The sequence below is a fragment of the Anguilla rostrata genome, chromosome 16 (assembly GCF_018555375.3).
Source record: "Anguilla rostrata isolate EN2019 chromosome 16, ASM1855537v3, whole genome shotgun sequence".
Classification (NCBI taxonomy): domain Eukaryota; kingdom Metazoa; phylum Chordata; class Actinopteri; order Anguilliformes; family Anguillidae; genus Anguilla; species Anguilla rostrata.
In genome coordinates this window covers 20,910,757-20,934,692 of record NC_057948.1, presented here as the reverse complement: position 1 = coordinate 20,934,692, position 23,936 = coordinate 20,910,757, and the positions used below count along the sequence as shown (strand labels likewise).

The 23,936-nt window shown below is 40.4% G+C and overlaps 1 protein-coding gene across 1 annotated transcript; it reads left to right on the top strand.

Annotated features, from left to right (window-relative positions):
• Nucleotides 1-5,516: 5,516 nt before the first annotated feature.
• LOC135242194 (neuropilin and tolloid-like protein 2) lies at nucleotides 5,517-19,136 on the top strand. The gene is made up of 9 exons (XM_064313161.1): nucleotides 5,517-6,098; nucleotides 10,878-10,934; nucleotides 11,258-11,398; nucleotides 13,135-13,383; nucleotides 13,737-13,784; nucleotides 13,927-14,054; nucleotides 15,630-15,858; nucleotides 17,835-17,948; nucleotides 18,058-19,136. Exons 1-9 carry the CDS (start codon nucleotides 6,089-6,091, stop codon nucleotides 18,654-18,656), a joined length of 1,575 nt encoding a protein of 524 aa, XP_064169231.1. The 5' UTR covers nucleotides 5,517-6,088; the 3' UTR covers nucleotides 18,657-19,136.
• Nucleotides 19,137-23,936: the final 4,800 nt, after the last annotated feature.

The window sequence follows — 23,936 nt, the reverse complement described above, 5'->3', positions numbered from 1 at the left end:
AGTGATTTTCTTTGTCTTGTTTCAGCTGGAGTGCAGAACTTTACCTGACTCCTAGTAATATTGCGCTGCTGACAGCCATCGCACTGATCGGTGAGTGCATCTTCATCCTGGTCATCATCTCCATACTGCACTGGTGAGAAAATGTGAGCGACACAGCTGAATAAGCTCTTTCAGACAACAAAACTCCAGTTCTTCACAATTTGTCAGCCAATATCAAAAGTCACTTAACAATGGCGTCATGGATTTCCACACTTTAGGGGTATACTTTCTTCTGGGTATACTTTCTTCATTCTTTGCAATGCACATTAACATAGCTAAATATGAACACAGAAATAAAGCAGATATAATCAGTGGTTATGACATAATGAATCCAAGATGAAAAAATGTTACATGATATGTATGGACGTAAAATGTATATGTTGGAACGCCAAGTAGGAAACAAAACCCAAGGGTTTAAGTCCTGTTTACTTTATCTTTTATTGGTAGAATTTCACACATTTATTTATGGGTTCAGATAATTATACAGTTTTTTCTTTTTAGAAATGAATTGTATTTTCTTGTCATTCCTGTACATTTGAGTTTTCCATTATCATTAAGCATTTCTGAGAAAATAAACAAGCAAGCAACATTTTAAAATTTGTAGGCCAATTGTTATTCTGTGACATTGTGTCTGCTGTGTATGATGTTTATGGAAAAGCTCCCAGAATATCTGTACCTCCTGGGTCTTTCTTATTGTTCCCAGACCCAATAAAAGGAGAACAACAGCGCTGGTGTCGTCTCAGAGCCAGCTGTCATTGGTACACAATTATGCACACAGCAAGGTGTAATTGCAGCCTGTTAAGGGAGATTGTTTTGGGCAGAAAGTGTATTAGAGTCGATGTTGAATTAAAATAACATGTTGGCACCATATCTGAGGACTTTCAGCTTCTAATTATATTTTTGAAAAAAAAAAAAACATTGCTCTCTGTCTTGTCATGATTAGAATTTGATAGAATAATTACTCTCCTGATAGATGAGTTTGGCTAATGAATTAGCCTTGCTCATCATCTGAGGCTGCATTTCTTTTCTTGCTTTCACCCTCTAACCCCAAGAGTTTTCGGCACAAGAGCTTGTTCTTCACCATTTTTTACAGCAGCTGTCTCCATTTGTAGAACTCGCAGCGCTTTCTACCCCAACACAAATAACTGAAGCTGCTGTCAAGAGATTAGAGTAAGCTTTCGCACAAGGGAAAATGGCATTTTGAGAAAGCCCACCCAATCTATATTATCTCTATGGAATTAATTTTCCCATTTACTTTGCCACATGTAGTTGACTTTGTCTCAGTGGGTGTGTGATGTGTTGCTGGTGCTGTAGAGATCCTTAGTATTCTCTGATGATACTTAAATGTAAAATATGTGTGTTGGTAAGATTAATGTATGTTTTGCCATTTTCATAAATTTCAGATGGCAGCATTGGTACCAGCTGTTTAAAGGAGCATTTTGTTGGCCAGATTTTTTATTTATTTTCTTTGGTACTGACAGTGCCTGATCAGAGCTTTAATGGACCATTATAATACATTTTCTGGTGGGACAAAATAGTAAATTAAATTCTGGAGAGCTTAAGAGCTTGGAGCAGTACCAGAAGTTCTTTTTTTTTACACAACAGTCAGCATATCATGTACTAAGCTAAGCATTTCCCATAAGGCTGAAATCTCTTGAGAACATTTAACATGTACAACGTGAGGAATCGTACAGCAGCAGATACAGTTAAAATGTTGTGCAAGTATGGTGCTTTAGTAGTTTACTCAAACCTGGAGTCAGAAACCATGTGTCATTATCATTAAACAAAACCTAAAGCTCCAGGTCAGTCATGTGATGTGCCCATGTGATGCGGATGGAGGGTGTTTGGCCAGGGCAGCCGAGGCCAACGTAAGAGTGAGACCCGGAATTAGCCAAGTCAGGTCAGAAGAGGTCAAGATTTTTGCATTGGGACAGCAGGAACTGAATGCAATTTTGATTCCTTCAATCCTGATGAAATTCATCCATTTCCAAGGAAACCCTGTGATCCTCATTTAAATAGCCACACCTCCACAGAGGATTGGAGCTAGTTCTGCCCCTGGAGTGCCGTACCTCAAAGCAGCAGAGGAGAGGAACAGCACATCTGCATCTGGCAGGTCTTCTCCACAGACCCAAACACATTCTGCTCTCATAGTGTCTCACTGAAGCCCCAGATAGGCTCCCCACTGACAGGGCCATGGATGAGGAGGAGCTTACACCTGTCAGGGTCACCCCCCCCCCCCCCCCACAGCCACTCCCTGCTGTGAAGGTCCTTTTATCACATTCACTTTCTTTGTGTGCTGTTTACTGGTTAGAAACTTAAAATAACTGTACTAAAAAGATATCTGTGCAGCCCAATGGTGCAGCATTCATAGAAAGTTAGCACAATGTGATGCTCGTCATTGAAACAAGCTCAGTGCACCCACCTACACACAGCACGTTTCAGTCTGGGCCATTGGGGGGGGATAATCACCACGCGCTCATTCAACAGTGGGATCGATACAAGGCCAGGATGTCTGCTCTTCAGTCAGCCACCAATACGCCTATGATCTGTGTGAGCAGCAGCACTGAAAGTCTCCCAGCCCCTCAGACCAGACACACCGCTTAAGCAGAAGCACGAGGACGATGACGTGTGGCCAACTCAGATTATTCTCCGCCCCCCCACCCCACCCGAGAGCCTTCCAGAAAACATATTACCATCAAAGACCCCGCAACTCTCTGCCTGCTGTCTCATATGCCATCCTTTATGGAAATGGCCCTTAAACCAACAACGCATTCAAGTTATTTTATCAACACAATTACTCTCATAGCCTGCCACCTGCTGAGGCAGTGATAAATAGGAGGAACTGGCTCTACGGGGCCATGCAGCTGAATTTCAGAGATGGAGAGCTGGTGATCTGCAGGCTTAACTCTATGTCTGCTGCAGCATCTCAGTGCTGTGAGAGGAAACAGACTGGAGCAACATCAGAGATGTGATTTCCCTTCACATCTAGGGAGGCATTAAGCATTAACCTGGTCACCATAGTGACAAAATGACAAGGGTTAGGGTGGGCATGTTCTTACAAAAGCATTTACCTCTATCCCCTTATATTGCAAGCAAAGGAAGTAGACAGAGGTTTCAGCATTTAGTCTTCATCTGCTTGTTTATTGAATTAGAACAGAAGGATGCAAACCGCAAGCCACTAAGAGCAGTGGGAATTCCTATAAATCGCATTGAACTGCATTTTATTTGGCTCCTAGCCCAGCATGTATCGACATTAGTAGTGACATGGTTAGGTTGTGACCTCCCAGACCCATATGCCTGTTATGACCACAGCTGGGTGTTTATTGCAGAAAGCAGATGACCGGGAGAAGAGACAAGAAGCACATCACTTCCACTTTGATGCCATGTGAGATCATCCGAAACAGATGAGGAAGCAGTCCATGGAGATTCTATCACAGGGGCATCTTGGGAAATGGGAGCATTTGTGCATCAACTGGAATATTAATTTATTTACACTGCTGCTTGTTAATTAATATAATGATGGAGGGTTTATAAGTATGACATCTAATAAAAAACAAGCTTATGACCACCTATTTATTTATTTGTATTTATTTAATATTAAATGTTTATACCTGGGTGTTTTCTGACTGTACTTCTGTGTCTGTCAGGAAAGAGGGGCTAAAAATTAAAACAAATTCAGTATTTATGTCAGACGTGGTGAAACTAATTTTGTTTTGTATGCGTGCTCATGTGTTATGCAGCCTGTATGTGTGTGGAAATGTGTTGATCTTCATTTAAAATTTTCAATTCCAGTCAAATTGACTTTTTTAACACTGCTGTGTGTACACTGGCGCAATGTCTTAGCAATGCGAATGTCTGTTACTGTGAAGTGTGCTGTAATGTTCGAGTCACTCTCAAAATATTCTGTAGTCCAAGCTGCTGGGCTGCTCTCTATGCACCCAACAAACCCCAACCAGCTGCCAGTGCTTCCTTCTTTCTCCAATCCCCACTGGCACCACTTGCCTCTTAGAACTGTTGCCCATCATTCCTTGTCAGTGAGACCCTTCTCTGCACTTACACACTCTAGCACTAGAGCCAGTCAGGGTAATGCTGGTGGGAACTGCACTGAAGAACCACGTCTTCTCCAACTCCAAGCTAAGCTTTGTGTTGCTGTTGTTGCTTGTCTGACTTATGGGCATTTTCTGGGGTGCCCAGGATTCTTTACATTATTTGGACATTACAAAAAATGACTTTAAAAAAACATTGACATTGGATTTTAATTTCTTAATTGTGTCCATTTAAAGATAACAAACATGCTAGGAAACTTGCAGATGTTTATACAGCCTCTTTGTTTAAAAAATAAAAATAAAAAAAAATAAAAAAGATTGTTATAGTTAATATTATTATTTTCATGGTTAGTTTTTATTCACGTACTGAATCAAAAAATTCAGACACTACTAAAACACTATTCATGTACTGAATCAAAAAATTGGTATTTGTAATGTAAGGAATTCCATATATGTCATTACAAATTCAATGCAAATACATATCCAGTTAACATAATTTAGTATTCAAAATTGGCATTTGAAATGTAAACTTCGAATTAAATTATCCCTTCACATCTGTCATACTTTATTGCAGGGCAGTGTGGCTGGGAGCTGTTTTAAATGGCCAGAATAAAAATATTGCTAGGTCTACGGCTTTTCTAGTTGGTTTCACACTCTGCTTAAACCAGCTAGTTCAATAAAATGTGTTCCAAACCTTTTTCTTCCTACAAAGAGAACTTGTTGCTCAATCGGTACACATTTTTTCAGATGTATTGCTAAATTCTCCACAACTCTTGTTATTAATTTTGTGAGCAAAATTCTCCACAACTCTTGTTATTAATTTTGTGATTTGTACATTTTAGACTTCTAAATATGTTTTGATCTTCATTTCCAACATTTTGTGAAAAGAGACTGGAGGGAAAATGTTGCATGTGAACTTTTACTGTAAGATGTTATATTGTTCTGACGCTGGAATGGATGGTCTGAAAATAAAGTTTCAAAACTGGTTGAGGTGACCTTGAGTCTGTTGAGAACATGACTTGAGTTTACTCTTTATTTTTACTTTGCAGTCTTACATTAAAATAAATATGGATTTCTGAGCTTTAAGTAAGGCAGTTTCAGTATCTGTTGCAGCAGTAAAACGCACGATTACTGCGTCTAGTTCCCATTCAAATGGTTGCGTGAAAATGTTTAAAATTTTTAAGTTCACATGTCGAAGTCTGAACTATGTTCTGATGTTTGTTATATCTCGTTTTCTTTGGGTCTTGTTTATGTTGTTACACCTGAAGCTCTGTGATTGTAGGGGGGTCTTCGGGGTTGGTTTGGACTTCTGTATTATAAAAATGTATAAACACAAAGTGTGCGTGCTCATTCACAGTACGTGCTGTATGACGGCACGCATCCGTGCAACAGGGTAGCAATGCTGCGACAGGAGATTTACACATTTAGTGCGTGTGTAGCCTACAAAGGAGAGAATTATGTCTTCTCACGCTTGCGTGGCTCCAGTTCATTACTCCTCATCTGCGTCTAGTGGTATGTTACAGTGGGTGAACTTGCCATAGGAATTGTTCACTCAGAGAGAAGGGTGCATGCGTACAAGCTGCTCATTCAAGCAAACAGCGCCCAGAGCTTAAAAGAGCCTCGTTTGGACCCGGCGGTTCAGTTCATCTTGAGGAAACTCACTGAGCTCACCCAACATATGTCGTTCTCTCGTGTGTTATTGGATTACAAGAACTGCCGTCGCGAATGCATATTGTACACTTGGAATTATATTGCATCTTTCTTAATGGGATTAAAAGCCGTGGACAATACATTTCTGGAGGGACTGAAGCTGTTGGCTTTCTCCTGGGAAATTCCGAGTCGGTTTTATCCTGCATAAAGGATGGTATGAAGCGATTGAGGAAAGTTTGCATTTTTTAACGCAAGCTCTTCAGCTCTTCGTTTTGGATTCACAACATGGAAAGATAAAGCAAGTTCAACAATTAAAGAAGGCTAACATATTCGGAATTATACAGGAAGAGGAAATGCACGGAGGTGAGTTTAATTCGCAGAACTGGCTTCGGGTTGTGATCAGAGGGTAGAGTATTTGAATGGATGTGGAGATGTCTGTGAATAATTTACACTGGAGTGTTTTCAAACCGTACCCGGTTATAACTGTTAAATATTAAGGAGCAGCGCGCAATTTAAATGAATTGAAATGACAGATTTATTTAGCAACTTATTTTTTCCCTTTCTCCCTTTCGTGAGTTATTTTACTCACGATTCCGCCTTTTGCACCAAGTTGCCTACTCTTGGCACAGAACATTCAGAATAAGATCGCCACCTGCAGGGGATTTTTTTTTTTTTTTTTTTTTTTTTTGGAGGGGCATTTGGGTAGGGAGGGAGAAAATCAACCATTTTAAGACACCCTTCGTGAGGCTGAGCAAATAATGTGTTTATTCAATAAGGTGGTGTTTTGTTTTGTTTTTTTTCACCCAAAGCCCGGTTCAGCTACAGATAATATGTCTCTGGCCAATTGACACCGTATAGCCTATAGATTTGGGAAAGGAAAATAAGTCGATATAGATTCTTTAGAGAACTCATAGCCTACACATTAATTTAACATATGCTGTTAAGATTAAAACTCTGTTGATTTAATTTGACATAGGTAGACTAAACTGCCACAATAATACCAAAGTATGCAACAAACAAAAGAAAAAACTAAAATGCAATGATCTGTTGCTATCCACAATATTAAAATTGAACAACAATACATTTATTTCGGTTTATCAATTAAAATAAAATTGTGCAGGTCATATTCTTAGATAGCTCCAAACTTTGTTGAGAATAATCATTATTTTCTTAAACCGTGAGGACAACTCACGGCTTCAGCGATATGTGATAAAACATGCCTTGCTTGAACTCGCTACAACGCTGCATGGAATGAGGGCAGAGCCAGTGGATGGTTCTGAAGTGACAGCTCCCGCTGACTCTACATCTGATGAGAAGGCCACATTCGATACATTTTATCAAAGTTTAAAGTTGTTAATATCAATAGGCCTGCTATTCAACGTGCTACAAGCGATAAATTACGCAGAACACTTAGGCGACCTCTCCGCGTTTTGTATGGGGGGTTTGTGCTGTAGAAGATTTTGGCTAATATGTTTCTCCTAAGTAACCATGATTCTGGGGAAACAGATAATCAAGATCTATTCCATACTTCCAGCCTTTTGTCCTGAATATTGTAGAGGGGTTAGGACTTAGGAGCAACATTACATTGCGACGGCTGGTGCCATTCTTATATTCTCCTTTATCCAGGGAGAATTACAGGACTTAAATATTTTTCACTTTTTGCATAATATTGAAATATCACATAGGGTGGTTGACAGAAATAATTTGGAGGGCAAAAGCCTGTAACCTTCTACTTACAAGTCCAGTTTGATACAACTGCACTGCCGTAAGTGTCACATAAATGTAAAAAACGGAATATAGCCTATATAATATGTCCAGAGAACCTTACAGTGCCCAATTGAGAATCGAACCTTTGAGTCGAAAGACAAAGAAAGAAATAGATTTGATCATTTTCTCAAAGGGTGGGCCGTGTGCTTAATGTTATGCGTTTAAATATCGTTAATTTGTCCTGACTGATATACAACACAGGTTATTTGTTTTGTGTGCTTATTTTAAGAGCTGGAAATCACATTGGTTACAATAGTAATGTATTACACTAGTGATTAGTAGTAGAGAGAATATAATTAATTTAATAGTAATCATAATGTCGGGAAATGTCCATGTGCACTCATATGAAGGAATAGTTTTCCTGTTATTGTGTTTTTTCACCAAGTTATTTGCACTTAAGCACAGATCTAAATCAACCTACCTTTCTTCCAGGAAAGGTAATAGATTTGTCACAAATGACCAGTGATATACATTGCTGTATTGCAATCCATCAATTGGATCAATTGTGTTCTGCGTTTACTGGTAGTTTCTGTTTGCCGATGCCAATTTTCTCAGTTACTCAAGGAATTCATCAATCAAGCTTGAGTTTGCTCCATCCATCTCCCTGTCCAAGACGAGGTGCTTTGGAAAAGAATCGACCCCTTAAACATTTCCCAATATTACGTCTCTTTTTGCAAAGAGAAAGAGACCTCCTATGGCCTTTTACCATGCTTATTTAATTGACTCATCATGCCCTTACTTAGCGCTGTCTCTGGAGTCTTCAGTTTGGTAGTGTTCCCGTTAAACCCTGTCTGAGACAGTGCCCTTTGGTTTTCTTCTCGCAATACACAGTGCTCTATTCATTCTGCATAATGCTGTTTCATAATGAAATCTGTCAGACCTGGACCTGCTGGTGGCCTTGATATAAAAGATACAGCCTATTTAATTCCAATTCTGGTAAACTAATAATGACTTATCTGGTAAGCACAGTGTCACAGCATAAAATACACACAGAGGTGGCATGGACTGAGGCTGTCGGCGCGTTGATAATAACATGCCGCAGTGCTCTATGTCTCACTCAGGTATCTCAGCACTACATGCCTTATCCAATTTGTTACAGTGCTATTATCACTGAGCGACTCGTGTTTGAATGCATGAGGGTGCACTCACTAACTGCAGTTAACCCTTCCACGTCTGACAGTTGGGGTGAATAGCAACCAAAGTTTAGTCAGAACCGTCTGAATCAGTTAGATCAAAACATACTGCAAAAAAACAACGGTAAATGCTCCCTTGTAATACCATCTGCGTACAATATGCCAGGCACAATGGGATATTAAATATTTTTGGTGGATACCCATTTTGAGTTTATTCTGTCTCCTGTTAAATAGATCAGTCCAGAAAGAATAGAAAATACCACACAGCACAGATTTGTCCATGTTTTGCTGAAACGTATGCCTTTTTTGATTAGTCTCACTGGGAATATTTTTCATAGATCTTTTTCAGTTAGTAGAAGCCTTCTTCTCTGTTCTTCCCTACACATTAATGCAGGGCATTTGCGTATTGATCTGTGCCTTTTACGCACATTGACAGGGAGTAAATCAGATGTCTCTTGACCATTTGGGCTGGTGACGGCATGCCATGAATTGCTGCGGATTAGAGGGATTTCCACAGATCCCTATTGATCTGTTTGAAGTGGGAATGGTGCACAGAGGTGGGAGCCCCCTGCCTCAGACTGAGTATATTCTGACCAGATACTGTGATGAAAGGCCCGCGATGGAACAAGATCAACCATAGATCCACCAGTTTATATGGAGCCTTTGACCACGCATCTGTCATATCGGCATGTCTGGAAATCCAAAAATCATGATTCATTGTTTGCATTTTGCTTGTTTGGAGGGGTAGATGGAGAGTCCTGTCAGTCTTACCTGCTATTTCTCTTCCATTACCATTAAAATCAGGACCATTTCCTTAATTAGACTTCAGAACTGATAACAGATTATGCATTTGTTTGCATAAACACACATTCATTTTGTGCTTGTGTTCTTCAATGGAAAAGTTGTATAAACTTTTTGTTTGTTTTAGCCAACAATTTCATAAACAGCTGGACAAATCTACAGAGATTTATTTTGCGGGTGGTGTTAGCTAATGTTTTTCTTTCATGTCTTACTAATTTTTCCTGTGAATGCAGTCTGGCAGCAGCATAATAAAAAATATACTGCAGGTAGTGAGAGCTGAGGAGTAGGACTGTCAAATAGCTTCTGGTGTTATTCAGCTGTGAGAGGTGAGGGGAGGTTCATTTAGGTCTGCTTTTTTTTCCCCCTTTTTGGAGTTTGCCTTTTTCATTCTTCACCTGAACCCAACTTGGGCTAGTTGTGCATACTAATAGCTTTCCTTTGTGAATATAAAAATAATACCGCATATGAGATGAGAGTGGGGATATGTGACCTACGCTATTTCAAGTCACATGTTTTGTTTTCATATGAAAAAAGTGTAGTTCACATTTGAAAAAGTCAATGGAATGTGAAAATGTTGAATTATATGTGATTTCATGTTTTGTTTTCGCATGTGGAAATTTTCATTCATATGTGAAAAATTCCAAACAGTCCTGAAAATGCCCAGTTCACTTGTGCCGTTTTATTTTCACACGTGAATATTTTAATTCACATGTGAAAATGTTAAATTCACATGTGAAATTGTTATTTTTTGGTAAGGGTCATCTCATCCCTGTAGTGTCATCCATGGTTCCTGGTGAGCACAGCAAGCATGAGCTTCTTCTGCGGCCATTGCCATTGGCTCCTTCCTTGTCACTCTGCTGAGCTCTGTTCACCAGCTGAGCTGCACAGTGATTTCCTCACTTCATCCTATTACATTTCACTCCCATTCAGACTGACTCACACAGATGACACTTACAATTTATACAGCTGAGTATTTCTTGACTGAAGCTATTCAGGTTAAGTACCTTGCTCAAGGGTATAAGGGCAGTGTACTGGTTAGTAATCAAACCCTTTGATTTACAAGCCCAGTTCCGAACCGGAATGGTCACTCTTGAGACAGGGCATATGGAATATATATGAGGCCCTTCCTGGGAAATACTAAAGCCAGTTTTTTGTCGTCCTTTTGGAGTAAGGCTTGAACTGTATTTCCATTTTACATTTAGCATACACTATTTTATGCAACTTACAGATCAGTGCAAAAAAATAAGGTGATATGAACAGCAGTATAGAAACAGATTTTTTTTGTAATGCAATCTAAATCAATGCATTTATGAAGCAACCAAACCGTAAATGCTGTCATACATGTGACATAGTTAAAGGGAATGTATTTTATCAGCTCTTAATTTCTGAATAGAAATGTTCTGGAAATCTGAAAAATCTGTTTTCATGATTTGTATTGCAGCCTGGGTTCTCCTCATCCTGATAGAAGAAGGCTTTGCACTGGCACAGAAAACTAAAGGTTTGCTTCTTCTTGTAGTGTCTTATCAAGTATATTGTAGTGTAATATGACTTTTGGTCATATTGTAAGTTATTATGAAATTATGTTGTATATAAAATATTGCTATTTAAATTATTGTATAATGCTTGCTAGGATTTAATTTACAATAGGATATTGATAATTATTAATTTCAAGGTTTCTTGCTCTATTTTGAATTTAGAAAAAGAAGCAAATATGTTGCAGTGTCTTAAACTTGCATGTCTTGAGCTAATCTCTTTATCTTCATAGGCTGATGTTTGTGCCTTTCTCTCAAATATAGTATTTACCAGCACTTCTGTCCCCAGAGTCTCAGAATGCAGGTCAGACGACTAAGACCGCTGGTCAGTGTGGCACCTGGATCCGAGAAACCAACGGAGGACTGTTCACCTCCCCCAACTACCCGGACACCTACCCCCCCAACAAGGAATGCGTTTACATCCTGGAAGGTAGGCGCGGTGGAGATACTGCTGACACTTCTGCTTCTGTCCTTCATAATTACTGCATGCCGATTCCCCAGAACAATGGCGCTTTTGAAGTCCAAGCTCGTATTGACAGTTTCTCTGTGCTATGCCTCTGTCTGGCCCAACAGAATTTACGATGTAGAATTGAAATCAATGTTAGCGCTCTTTTCAAGTCATGTAATTTGGAAAACAGCTTTCTAGAAGCACCGAGGAACTTGTGTGCTGAGAAAGGATTTTTTTGAGTAGGAATAATGAATTATAAGCTGCACTAGGGTTCTACAAGGCAACTCTTGGTCGCATTTTCATGTGCTTAAGTCAGCCAACACAGACACAGAAATAATAATGATAATAGACAATAAAGGAGAGGATCAGGGACAAGAACTTACGTAAACAAAGCTAAAAAAGAAAAAAAAAACAGGTCGTCAGCATTCACTTTACTGTGACCATTTCTATGACTTGAAAATGATTCATCTGTTTATTATGTGTCATACTAGTCTGGATTTCATGCAGTGAATTGATTAAAACTTTCTGTGCTTCAGTGAATTCAGGGGGAAACCAGTGTATGTCTTGAAGCTAAATTGATATTATTTAGAGATACATTAGTTTTATAAATGGTTAGCATCCCAATTTTTTGTTTATTATGTATTTACATTTATTTTTCAAACCAAACCAAAGTTTAAAGTGCTAAAAGGATATATTAAAAGTAAACACTTTATATAAACTTTGTACCCTCATTTGCATCAAATATAATGGTTAGCAGTGTTGAATTGATTTCAGTCATGCTGCAATCTTGGTAGACATCTTGGTAAATTAAGTGCAGTATTTATTTTGAAATTACTACATATGGTTCCACATGTCCTGCACACTGCATGTGAACGATCGGACATTCCAAGTTATATAAGTGCAAAGTAGTGAATGTTTTGTGTAGTTTTTCCACATTTGAAACATGTATAAATATATAAAACTTTCCTTGACTGTATCAACAATTTTAATGAGAAAATTCAGTTATGAGAATGAAATCATTTTCTTTGTAAATATACGCCTCTGGGAAAACATAACAACCAAATGTTATATATAATAGTGTTGACTGTAGTTTTCAGTAACTGTGTTGCATGAACAGAACAGTGGGTAGTGTCATACCCGACCCATCCTCCTGCTTACCCTGGAGTTTGAGCCTGTGATGTGCATTCCGACCAATGTGAATCGTTCTTTTCAGTGTACAGATTTCTTTCTTTGTGTTGCTTCTTGTGCACCTCTTCCATGGCTACCATTTTCATGGCTTCATCCTGTTAGCAACACCTGCAGATAATCTGTCATAGCAGTCATCTCCTAGATCCCACTGTTTGACCCGCATTCAGAGACCTGAGGTTTTCAGGAGGGAGCCATATGTATTCATGTGACAGTGATCTAGGCTTTTTCTTCATATTCAGAGGTTGACAGCTGGTTGTAGCTGATAAATCCACTTAGTGTTCCTTTTATACATGGTGTCATTAAGGTGTCACTTATTCTGTGTAGTTGAAGCCTGGTGACAGGCAGCAAAAAAGAGAATGTGTGTGCATATGACAGGTCCCTGTAGGAGCTGGGAATGTTCCCCTTTCTGGGCAGAGCAGGCGTATTAATTCCCTGGTGCAAACCGAGTGCTTTTATCTGAAAATAAATGCCTCCCATCCCTTTTTTCCCACCCCTCTCCCCCACCCACCTTGCCTTGCCCGACACCATAGCCCTCCCCCGTCAGAGAATTCAGCTGGCCTTCGACAACACGTACTACATCGAGCCGTCCTTTGAGTGCCGCTTCGACCACATCGAGATTCGGGACGGCCCTTTTGGCTTCTCGCCCCTCATAGACCGCTTCTGCGGGCCAAAGAGCCCGGGCGTGGTCACGTCCACCGGCCGCTTCATGTGGGTCAAGTTCACCAGCGATGAGGAGCTGGAGGGCCTGGGCTTCCGTGTCAAATATGCCTTCATCGCAGGTATGGCGCCCCCTAGGGACCACCCTCCTTCACTTCAGCTCTGGCCCTAGAGAATTTCAGCTTGGGAAACCTCAAGCATCACCAAAGATGTTGTGATCCATTCATTTTCTGAAGAACTTAATTTCTGTTAAGTGACTGATTGATTTCAATACCCAAGAGCTTTACATAGCTCCAGTCCTACTTAATTAAACCATTATATTGTTAGCATGTCCTCATCCTCATAAGTGTATCACTGAAGATGACCAACTTCTAATCGGTCCTCCTGGGCCTTTGCTAGAGATCACTTGTCTACACCTTCATGTATTATTGGTATATCGCTGCTCTGAGGGGCTTGTCTTTTTTCATATACTCAGACCCAGATTTTCATCTCCACGTGGGAGGAATATTAAATCCAATTCCAGGTGAGCAAGTGCCTCAATATTTCAGTGGTTGGACTGATTGGATTTGAAGTCTTCTTTAGCTGACTGGAGGCTATTTCTCTTTCTCTTTCTCTCTCGCTGTCTCTCTCTCTCCTCTCTTTGTGTCTCCCCACCCTCTCTTCAGACTGTCAGTTTGAGCTTGGAGGTGCAGATGGGATTATCCAGTCCAGTCAGGTAGAGGAGGAAGAGAAGATAGGCTCCACTGATGCAGTGGACTGCATCTGGACGATACGTGCTCCACCTAAATCCAAGGTCAGCACCATTTCCTGTCCCTCCACATCTTTCCGGCTGCGAGATATTTGATTAGCCAACTTCTCATCTCTTCCCGTTGTAATGCACACTGATTCAAACAGATTCTTCAGGCAGTTTCTACCGGGAAGGATAACTATAATAGCGACTGGAAAGTAATGAGAATCATTTACATTAAAATGAAGAATGTGTCTGTAATATTGATATAAAAAAAGTGATTGATCATGTCACTCTGAATTTCAGAATACATCTGTAATGACAAAATATATCCAGCTCACAAGCCTGTACCAACAGAAAGGGCATTTGTGTTGATTGACGGATTTAGCTTTTTTCCCTAATTTGGAGTTGGGAACTGTGCTTCTCAGACCACTATGTCAACCACTGCCACACAAGGAGCCCTGCTACACCTCTGCTACATTCACTAATGAGACAGGGACTGTACTGCATCCTATTTGCTGCTTAGCACTACAGGGTAGATTGCACCAACCTGATGTATGTCTTACTCATGGGTTCCTGTCACAGGGAGGAGCTAACCCAGCTATAGTGGCAGAAACTGTGGACAACTTATTTCCAGCTTACACCAATTATGTCCAACTCATAATTAGCCAATAACACAGTCCAAGGCCAAACCAGCGATTTGTAAGCCATAGGATGCAGCCTGCTGTTGTACACTCCTTCGTCAACTGAGCCACTGCTTCCACCGGGTGAGAGGCCAGTGATGCAGTAACTGGTGTGGCAGAATCAGCACAACTGGGAAGAAATCCCAGAGCAGCACTCCAGCCATTGGATTTCATTGGAGTCAATCCAGCAATTCAACATATACCATATCAAAAAAATACATAGTGCTTACAGACTATAGAATGGGGGTTTTAGCTATGTAGTGAGATATTATAATTGAATGTAGATGGCTTACTCCTTCACCTACATGTTTGGACTGCAACGAGGAAAGACTCCATAGCCACAGCAGAAGCAGTAATGAAAAAGCAGTGTAAACGCTGTACCAATGTTTGCTTTCTGCTAAGCAATTTGCAAAGCTGATGCTAAAGTGACATGGTGACATCCTCCTTGGCTCTGTTGGACTGTAAAATAACATTTCTCTTCTGTCTGAGCATACCAAATCAATAGATTTGAAGTGATCTGTAAGCAGACAAATGAAACTGCAATCTTTAAAAAAACACACATTTATGGAGCTTCCTCTCCTGTGCAGTATGCTTGATTGCTTGGCCGCTCAGAGAGAGTGACCCTGCTATCCGGGCACTGTAGTGGTGTTGGCTATTAAATATTTCTTCACCCTTCTGAGCTATCTTCCTCTAAAAGAAACAAAACTATCACTACGTTTAATTTTGGCTTGTTTAATCAGTAGAACTAACTTATTAGAATAAACAGATGACATATTTTTTTAAATCACACACACAGTCATAATGAAAAAAAGGCTATACATGATATGCTCATCATCACAATCCTTGTCTGGCTGACAAGAAAAAATCCAGCTTTCACCATTAAACACCATTAAACCGTGATGTGTATCTCCTTTAAGAGCTTCTCCCGTTCTCTGATGTGGTCTGTCTCCATTCGCAGATCTATCTCCGCTTCCTGGAGTACCAGATGGAGAACTCCAACGAGTGCAAGAAGAACTTTGTGGCAGTATACGATGGGAGCAGTGCCATAGAGAACCTGAAAGCCAAGTTCTGCAGCACTGTGGCCAATGACATCATGCTGGAGAGCGAGGTGGGCGTGGTCCGGATGTGGGCGGACGAGAGCAGTCGACTCAGTCGCTTCCGCATGCTCTTCACCTCCTTTGTCGACCGTAAGATCCTCACAGTGTTCTGTGGTCCTTATCTCTTCTGACCAGGCAAAACAGGAATATTCAGCTGTGCATTGACATCGCATTGTTTTAGCAGATGGTCTTATCCAGAGCAACTTACATAACAGTGAATATACTAAGTTATGGTGCACATGTAAACTAATTTATACTTACTTGCTACATTTAAAAAATTGTTCAATTCAGGTGCCCATTTAAACAAATGCAGGTTAATCACATTGTGAATTCACCACAATGCTTATACAAAGTGGGACTTTTTGGAAAAACATTGAAAATAAAGGAAATGACAGATAGAAATAGTTATGAACATAAATCATAAGTTATTTACTTTTAATAGGTTTAATATTTAAGTAGGACTATGTAGGAAACAGTGGCACTATACCATGTGGCTGGGTCAGTCACAGCTTTAATTGATTTCCTTTATATATACAATATATATTCAAGAAAACTAGGGCACATTGGTTTGAAAAGCTTAACTTTTTCCCCTCACATCGTGCTGTATATTTTTAGGAACTGGGTTAGCTACACTGGGGACAGTTGAGCTTAATAAATCAAACCACTTTATTATTTGTTTGTTTCTTTGTTTCATATAATTTTATTTTAATGTGGTCTTAATAGAAAAGGAATTCCACTTTTAAAAAAAATGTTATCTATATATGTATAGCTCTTTTTTCTGTCCAGGAAATGTTTGTTATGAAAAGTTATAAGTTATATAATATAAAAATTAAGAGTTGTATTTGTAACAGACATAGTGCATTCAAATATAATATCTTTAAGTGGAAAAACCTTCATTATCTTAGGTCTGTTAGTCTTTCGAGAGTTATTCAAGATAACAGTCTCCCCCTAATGGTTTAGGCTTGAAACTACAGTTGTTAAAGTGGTGTATTGACTTTGTGTTCTTCAGCGTATAGATTTTCTTATTTCAAGCCAGTGTGGTGAGGCCTTTCAATCCAATTTGAAGTGTAATTTACTTGCGGCAATTGATCTGATTCAGTCTCAACAGGCTTCAGACCGGGCACTGTAGTGGTGTTGGCTATTAAATATTTCTTCACCCTTCTGAGCTATCTTCCTCTAAAAGAAACAAAACTATCACTATGTTTAATTTTGGCTTGTTTAATCAGTAGAACTAACTTATTAGAATAAACAGATGACATATTTTTTTAAATCACACACACAGTCATAATGACTCACACTTAAAGTCTACCCAGACCTGAGTGTGCCATCTCCTAAGGACTAGAAATCATGAATAAAAGTGATCATGCTCCATGCAGCAGTGGGCAGCAGCTCATGCCCCCTTGACACACCGATGGACAACATGCATTGCATATCCAACCTCCCCACACACCCTGATTTGCAGACGTTCACCTGGGAGACCCATGAAAGGCAGAGGGCCAGACTGAAGGGGAGGGATCTCTAATGCGTTTGGATGGAGTCGCGAGTAGCGGGAGCCCTTTTCACTTAGCGGGAGACGGGTGGCGCATTCCAGCCCTTCATTCAGCTGTCAGGCCTGCTTAGCGGACCGCAGGAGAGGCCTCGCTGGGCCGGCTCTTAACCCAACCTCCGCGCGGCGCAGGATTGATGGGGCGGGCAGTTAGGGGCTGCGGCTGAGACCGGGGAGGTGAGGGGCGAGAGAAGGGGAGAGAGGTGTCTCTCAGAGGCCATGAAACCAGCTGCGGGAGCTCATCTTCTGACCAGAGCAGTCACGTTCCATTAGCAGCACTCTCCTATCGAACGGCTCACAGTCCATGAGCCAGTTCAGTCACGATTCTCACCTAGGGTCCGTGATGGGCATCCTAACAAGCTATACTGCACCGCATAACGCTCAGCATCCTTCTACTGCAGGATGCTGCAGGCTGCAGGAACTGTATATATATTTTATGCATTACATTGTCTGTGCAGATAATGACAGTTAATTGCTTGGGATTTTTGAATGGAAAGTGTTGTTATGTTATCTCTTGCAGCTCCTTGTTCCAGCCATACCTTCTTCTGCCACAGCAACATGTGTATCAATGACACTCTGGTTTGCAATGGGGTTCAGAACTGTGTTTACCCCTGGGATGAGAATAACTGCAAGGGTGAGATGAATAAACTCTCAAAATTATTCTCTTTCCTTTGCCATGCTTGGGGTGCTGTCGGAGTATTCACCTTTTTTTTGTACTTGAGTGTATTTTTCTTGCTCCACAGAGAGGAAGTCCAATGGGCTTTTCCACCAGATCACTAAGACGCACGGTACAGTCATCGGTGTGTCCGCAGGTGTGGTTCTGGTCCTTCTGATCATCTCCATCCTGGTCCAGATGAAACAGCCGCGCAAGAAGGTGGTGGCCCGCAAGGCCATCTTCAACAAGACCGGCTTCCAGGAGGTCTTCGACCCTCCGCACTACGAGCTCTTCTCCCTCCGTGACAAGGAGGTCTCCTCGGACATGGCCGACCTGTCGGAGGAGCTGGAGAGCTACCACAAGCTCCGCCGCTCGTCCACGGCCTCGCGCTGCGTCCACGAGCACCACTGCGGCTCGCAGGCCTCCAGCACCAAGCAGAGCCGCACCACCCTGGGCTCCATGGAGCTGCCCTACCGCAACGACTTCTCCCAGCCGCCGCCCATGAAGACCTTCAACAGCACCTACAAGAAGAGCTGCTACGGCTACAAGCAGGCGCACGACTGCGCCGAGCAGGTCATCGAGGACCGCGTCATGGAGGAGGTGCCATGCGAGATCTACGTGCGCGGGAGCACCCGCAGCAACGGCAGCGACAGCGTCCAGCAGCGCTCCATGTCCATGGACTTCTGAGGAGGAGGAGGAGGAGGAGGACGAGGGGGAGGAGGAGAAAGCAGCGGGAGAGGGGATGGTTCCACATCCTCCTTACCCTCTGTGTCTCCTGCCTGTTCCTGTTCAAGTCACGTGACGAGGAATCCGTTCATTTCAATCACACGCTGCTTGCGTGCAAAGCAGTCGGGCTCGTCATAATTCATTTCTGTCAATTCGGGTTTAATTCTGTAAAAATAAAAGTTGCATTGCTTCTTGGCTTTCATTTCAGGACTTGTAAATTAGATCATTCGATGAACTGAATAAGCCCCCACAGTAATGATTTCATTAGGGATGCTAATGCTGTTTTGACGAGGGTCCCCAGTTGGGCTCTTACATTGGGAGAAAACACATGCACAGCCCGCTATACATCAGGGACAGACATCCTCTGTGTTCCTGACTGACAGACAGATACCCTCTCTCTGCTCTTGTTTTAATTTTGATTAAAAAATATGTGCTCACTTACCTGTCTCTGCTCATTAGTTCATTTTACCATAGTGTTACCATAGTTACCATGGTGGCCCAAGCTTCAGTACACAAGCCCTGCATTCCTGTCTGCATAAGTGACTTTCCAGTTCCCTGAACCTGCTATTACAATAACCTGGTATGTATGGGAGTTGTAAATGAGGCTGCACTACAAATGAAAGTTAATATATGTAAATCTAAATATGAACAAAGGAATAGTAGGATTACATCTACGTGAAAATATGTGGTGCATATGTGAAATATATCAGGTCCATATATGTAATCTTATGTGTAGATAGAGTAATGTATTTTTAATATGTTTAATTTAACAATATGCAGTATGCTGCGATGCACTAATGAGCGGCGCACATGGAATGCGCAAAGCAAATTCAATCAGAAAATTCAAAATTGCAGCCGACCAATCGGTCGGGCCCAGTAACCGCATACTCATGCTTTTCCATAATCAACCAACTGCATACACACAACACTTTTCTCTTCCTCATCCAATCACAGGCACACATCACCAGTGGAGCCTCTTTTTAAACCAACAATCAGACCTCTCAGTGGTGCGGCTTGCCTCCGCTGCTTTGCATGCTTCACTGTTCCTGCTCAGAATTGCACTCACCCTCCACCACAACAGCACCACCTGTTATTTGGATCTGCTTCTAGATACTGCAGAGTTTTCTGGTATTCCTCCTGGTTAGTAGGGGAGGTGTATGGTACTCCCTGTTAGATAGGGTGTGCACTAATGCCTGCAGCAGATCCATTCAGCGGCAAACGAAAAATGTATCTACATATTCATGTAAATATTTGAATATGTGAGTTGTCCTGACTGAAATAAAATTACATGTATGGAAAGGGATATAAATTGAATTTATACTGCAGAATTGAATCCAGCTGTACCCTAGGGTGTATTTGCTGGGTACCATTGAGAGAGCTATTTAGAGCTCTGCTTTTATGAAGCTCTGGTCCTTTGATCAGTATATTAGCACATTTCTGTCTGGTTCATGAATATGTTACTGTTATGGAAGGTATGTTTCACTTGAGTATTTAATTTTGGTAGGATCTCCACAGCTCCAAACCTTCCCAAATGAAATACCTTTGCACTGAACTGAACTCACACTCAATATTAAACTAGGCTCCTATGCGTTCTCTACTCCACTACCTGAGAACCTTAGGATTAGCTTCCACGGTGCTTTAATTCCACACACTTTAATTGAATTAAATACTAGCGTACCACCCTCATTGTTGGTAAAAAAAGCTGTTGCACAAAATCCAAAGGCAGAAGTCACTCACTGCCATCCCGGATTCCTGTCTGTTTTCTGTGAGCTGTCATGTTTGATTAGGCATCACAAGGGTGCTTCTGGGTTAGAGTGTCTTAAAAAGACAGATAGGACAGTCACAGAGAGCTACAGTCCTTGTGGGACCCCTGGAGCACAATTCAGTTATACTGCAGATATAATTTTATAAATCCTTAAACATGACTCAAAATATAAAGAATATAAACCCTCAGGGGAATTTTTTGTTATGATTTTTCCCAGAATTCAGTTTTAATATCAACACATATAGGCTAAATTTTTTTTAGGCCCACTTTTTTTTCTAATTTACTTTTACTGGAGGAGAAATACTATTGTGCATCCTCACTTGGACTTGAATTGAATTGATGTTGAATTTGTGATTAGTGGTTATTAAGGATAAGATATCATTAATTTGTTATAAGAAAGGTGCAGTCCTGAGGTATGACTTCAGATCTTCAAACAATTGACACAACTGATCCAAGATTTTGCAGTGATACTTTGTATTGCAACTACAGATAATAGTGTTACATAATTGTAGTGTATATGTAAGATGCGATTATCAATAGTACCTGTCTTTGTGAGGTCAGTAAAAATAGTAAAATGGAATATTCTATTTTATGTACATTCTGTAGTATATAGTGTAAGGTAAGTTTCACTTGATGCGTTCCAATTTCTAGTCAAGGGAACTTCAGAAATTGTTCAGCACAAAGTTGATACTCTTTATTTTATTTTTCTATTTATTATTTTAAAAATGTATTTGGCACTCAACATGAGGCTGAACAAGTTTAATTCCCACCCTAATTTGGATGTTCCCAGACTAATAATGTCTAATTCTCTGCAACCACAGCTATGTTCATGTGCAAACAAAGTGTAGACATCTGTAGTTCTCCTCAAAAACACATGGCGTCACCAGCTGCTTCTTTTCACTTCAAAGAGTCCGGCCAACCGCACATAGGAAGGAGCTGGAGGAACACCCTTCATAAGCAGCTTTGACATGTAGTCCACAGGCACCTGATAGACCAGCGGGGGTCGCTAGAAAGCAATGAAACATGGCCCAATATCTGACTGAACCCTCCAATACCCTGGTCGAAGCAATTGCCAATTTCATGTCACCCTATGGAGCTACTGCCAGCTTTGGCGTTGGCACATTCCAGATTCAATCTGAGGCCGTGGGACACATCCATCCACCACAGCGTGGTGCCTTAACAAAATGAGCCGCCCAGCAGTCCCGAAACTCTACTCAAGACAGTAAAATGATTTTAAAAAGCAATAATAAATATCCAAAATAACAAATCCTGAACTTTGTGGAAGTTCATTTCTTATTTGATGTTTCATTGTCACATTTCAGTGCAATGACTACTTGCATTCAACAAAAATACTTTCAAGTAAGGCCCACACTGACAAAAATACAAAGTATACATGAATCAGAAAGCCTGAATTGTGTCCTACTGAATAGTGTATAATTTGATTCAGTTATGAAGTATTCAGTTTTCTAACTTAACTCATAGCAAATGACAACAGCCTATTTGTTGAAAGATCAATTGTAACATGAATGGTAAAATAAAAGACAAATGATTTCTGCTACTCATTACAGTGGGAAGAAATTTATCGTGTTGCTTCATGTGCAAGAAAATGTTATTGAAATGCAAATGTGCAGTTTCAGCTTTTCAGCTCTGACACATCATGTGCATTCACACATCAGCTCTGTCAAATTGAGTTCTGATGATATATCCCCTGAGGCTATCGACAAAAACAAAGCACAGCATTTTTTGAAGTATGAAAGTGACAGCCATGTCTGGCTGTTGCAGTTGTCGGAATTGTGGTCGCAAAGAAACATTCAGATGTTTTTTTTTATTATTATTATATAGATGTCATATCACCACCATAATAGTTTTAATGCTGTTATTTTGCTCAATACACCTCTGAAATGTAAGTATTCCTATTTTTAAAAGTTTCTTTTGCCTTCTAATGAAATAAAAAATGTTGTCAGTTGTGTTGGTGCAGAGTGACATATATTCCATGGAACTGTAAACATAGTGAATGGTTTGGGGCCTGCTGGGTGGCTCTTCCTGCTCTGCCACCCAGTAGGCCCCCAAAAAAGGTACACTTGTAGTTATTTTCCTTTAAACTTTTCTTGGGATATTTTTTCTCTCATGTTTTGTGGGAGATGCTCTTGCATCCCCACTGTGATTCCTTATCGCAGTATAAGATGCATTGCATACTACAGCAGAGAGTACCAAATGGAGGAGAGGAGTGTCTCCTCCTATTGGCATCATACTGAAAAGTGAAAACCTGTAGACACCTGGTGACCAGCTAGGTGGGTGCTTGTGCAGTGATAAATGAAGAACCCTGGCTGACTAAAATCCACCATTCCCTGGTGAAACAAAGCTAATTAGGTCCTAGTCAGTTTCTGCCACACTCAGTAATAACTCAGCTCAGCCCCACATTGAAATGCCCAGGCTTTAGGGTTCAGTTTTAGAGATAAGGTTGTAACTTTACAATACACCCGTAAGTGAGGTATTTGGCAAATGTGCAGACTCAGATTCGAGTAGAGTGTATATACAGTACATCTGATTTGAACAAACTGCATAGCCACTAGAGGGTAAACAATTCATATATCCCCCTTCCAGGCACACTAAAATTGAATGCATTTTAGAAAATGCTGAAACAACACAACATCAGTGTCAATTCTTTATCCTGATTTTGCAGTTAAAAACATAAAAATACCATTGAATGTTCTCACAAAAGTATAGAGCATAGAAATGCCTGATTGGCTATCTGGTTAGGGTGATGTCATCATGTGCTTTTTCTAGTAAAATATTACAAATAGGCTATTTATGCCTTGTTGTGCATAGCAAATGACAAAGGCAGTGTTCATGTCCTGCCTGGTAGGGTTTGGCATATGCGGATTATTCTGCACACTATGATGTAGGACATATTCAAATATTTGAATCTCAATGCAATAAAATAGCCAGCATGCTTCATTTTATAGTTTGCTATACATAAACACACATGAAAGAGGGAGTATTCTATTATGGAATTACTTGCAGAGACTCATCAAAAAATAATAATTTGAAATAATTATTAGTCCCCTTTTCTCCTTCAATTTGGAAAGCATAATTACAGTCCCAGATAATCATCGCAATGTGAATTATGGCACACACTGGCATATGAAACCTCTTATGTGTGCACAACTGCTGCAGGCAGATTATCAGTGTTCAGAATAGTCTTTGAAGAAGAATGTGTTGCACCAATGCAAATGGCAAGTAATAGATTTCTACAGAAATATTTTACAAAGTCGTATGTTTTTACAATAGATACAAAATGACAAGACCATCAGCACCTACGTTTTATTCATTTCCCAAATACAGATGTGCTTACTGTTACAAAAAATACAAAATGTCATGTTGGAAAATAACTGTACATTTTGCCAATGTACTACAGATGTTTGTTTTAATTTTTTTAATCAATATTATATCAACATTTTAGGAGACTAGATAAA

Coding starts and splice junctions, on each gene's coding strand:
- LOC135242194 (XM_064313161.1), top strand. Junction 11,399..13,134: donor ATGCGTTTACATCCTGGAAG/GTAGGCGCGGTG, acceptor CCGACACCATAG/CCCTCCCCCGTCAGAGAATT. Junction 13,785..13,926: donor AATATTAAATCCAATTCCAG/GTGAGCAAGTGC, acceptor CCCTCTCTTCAG/ACTGTCAGTTTGAGCTTGGA.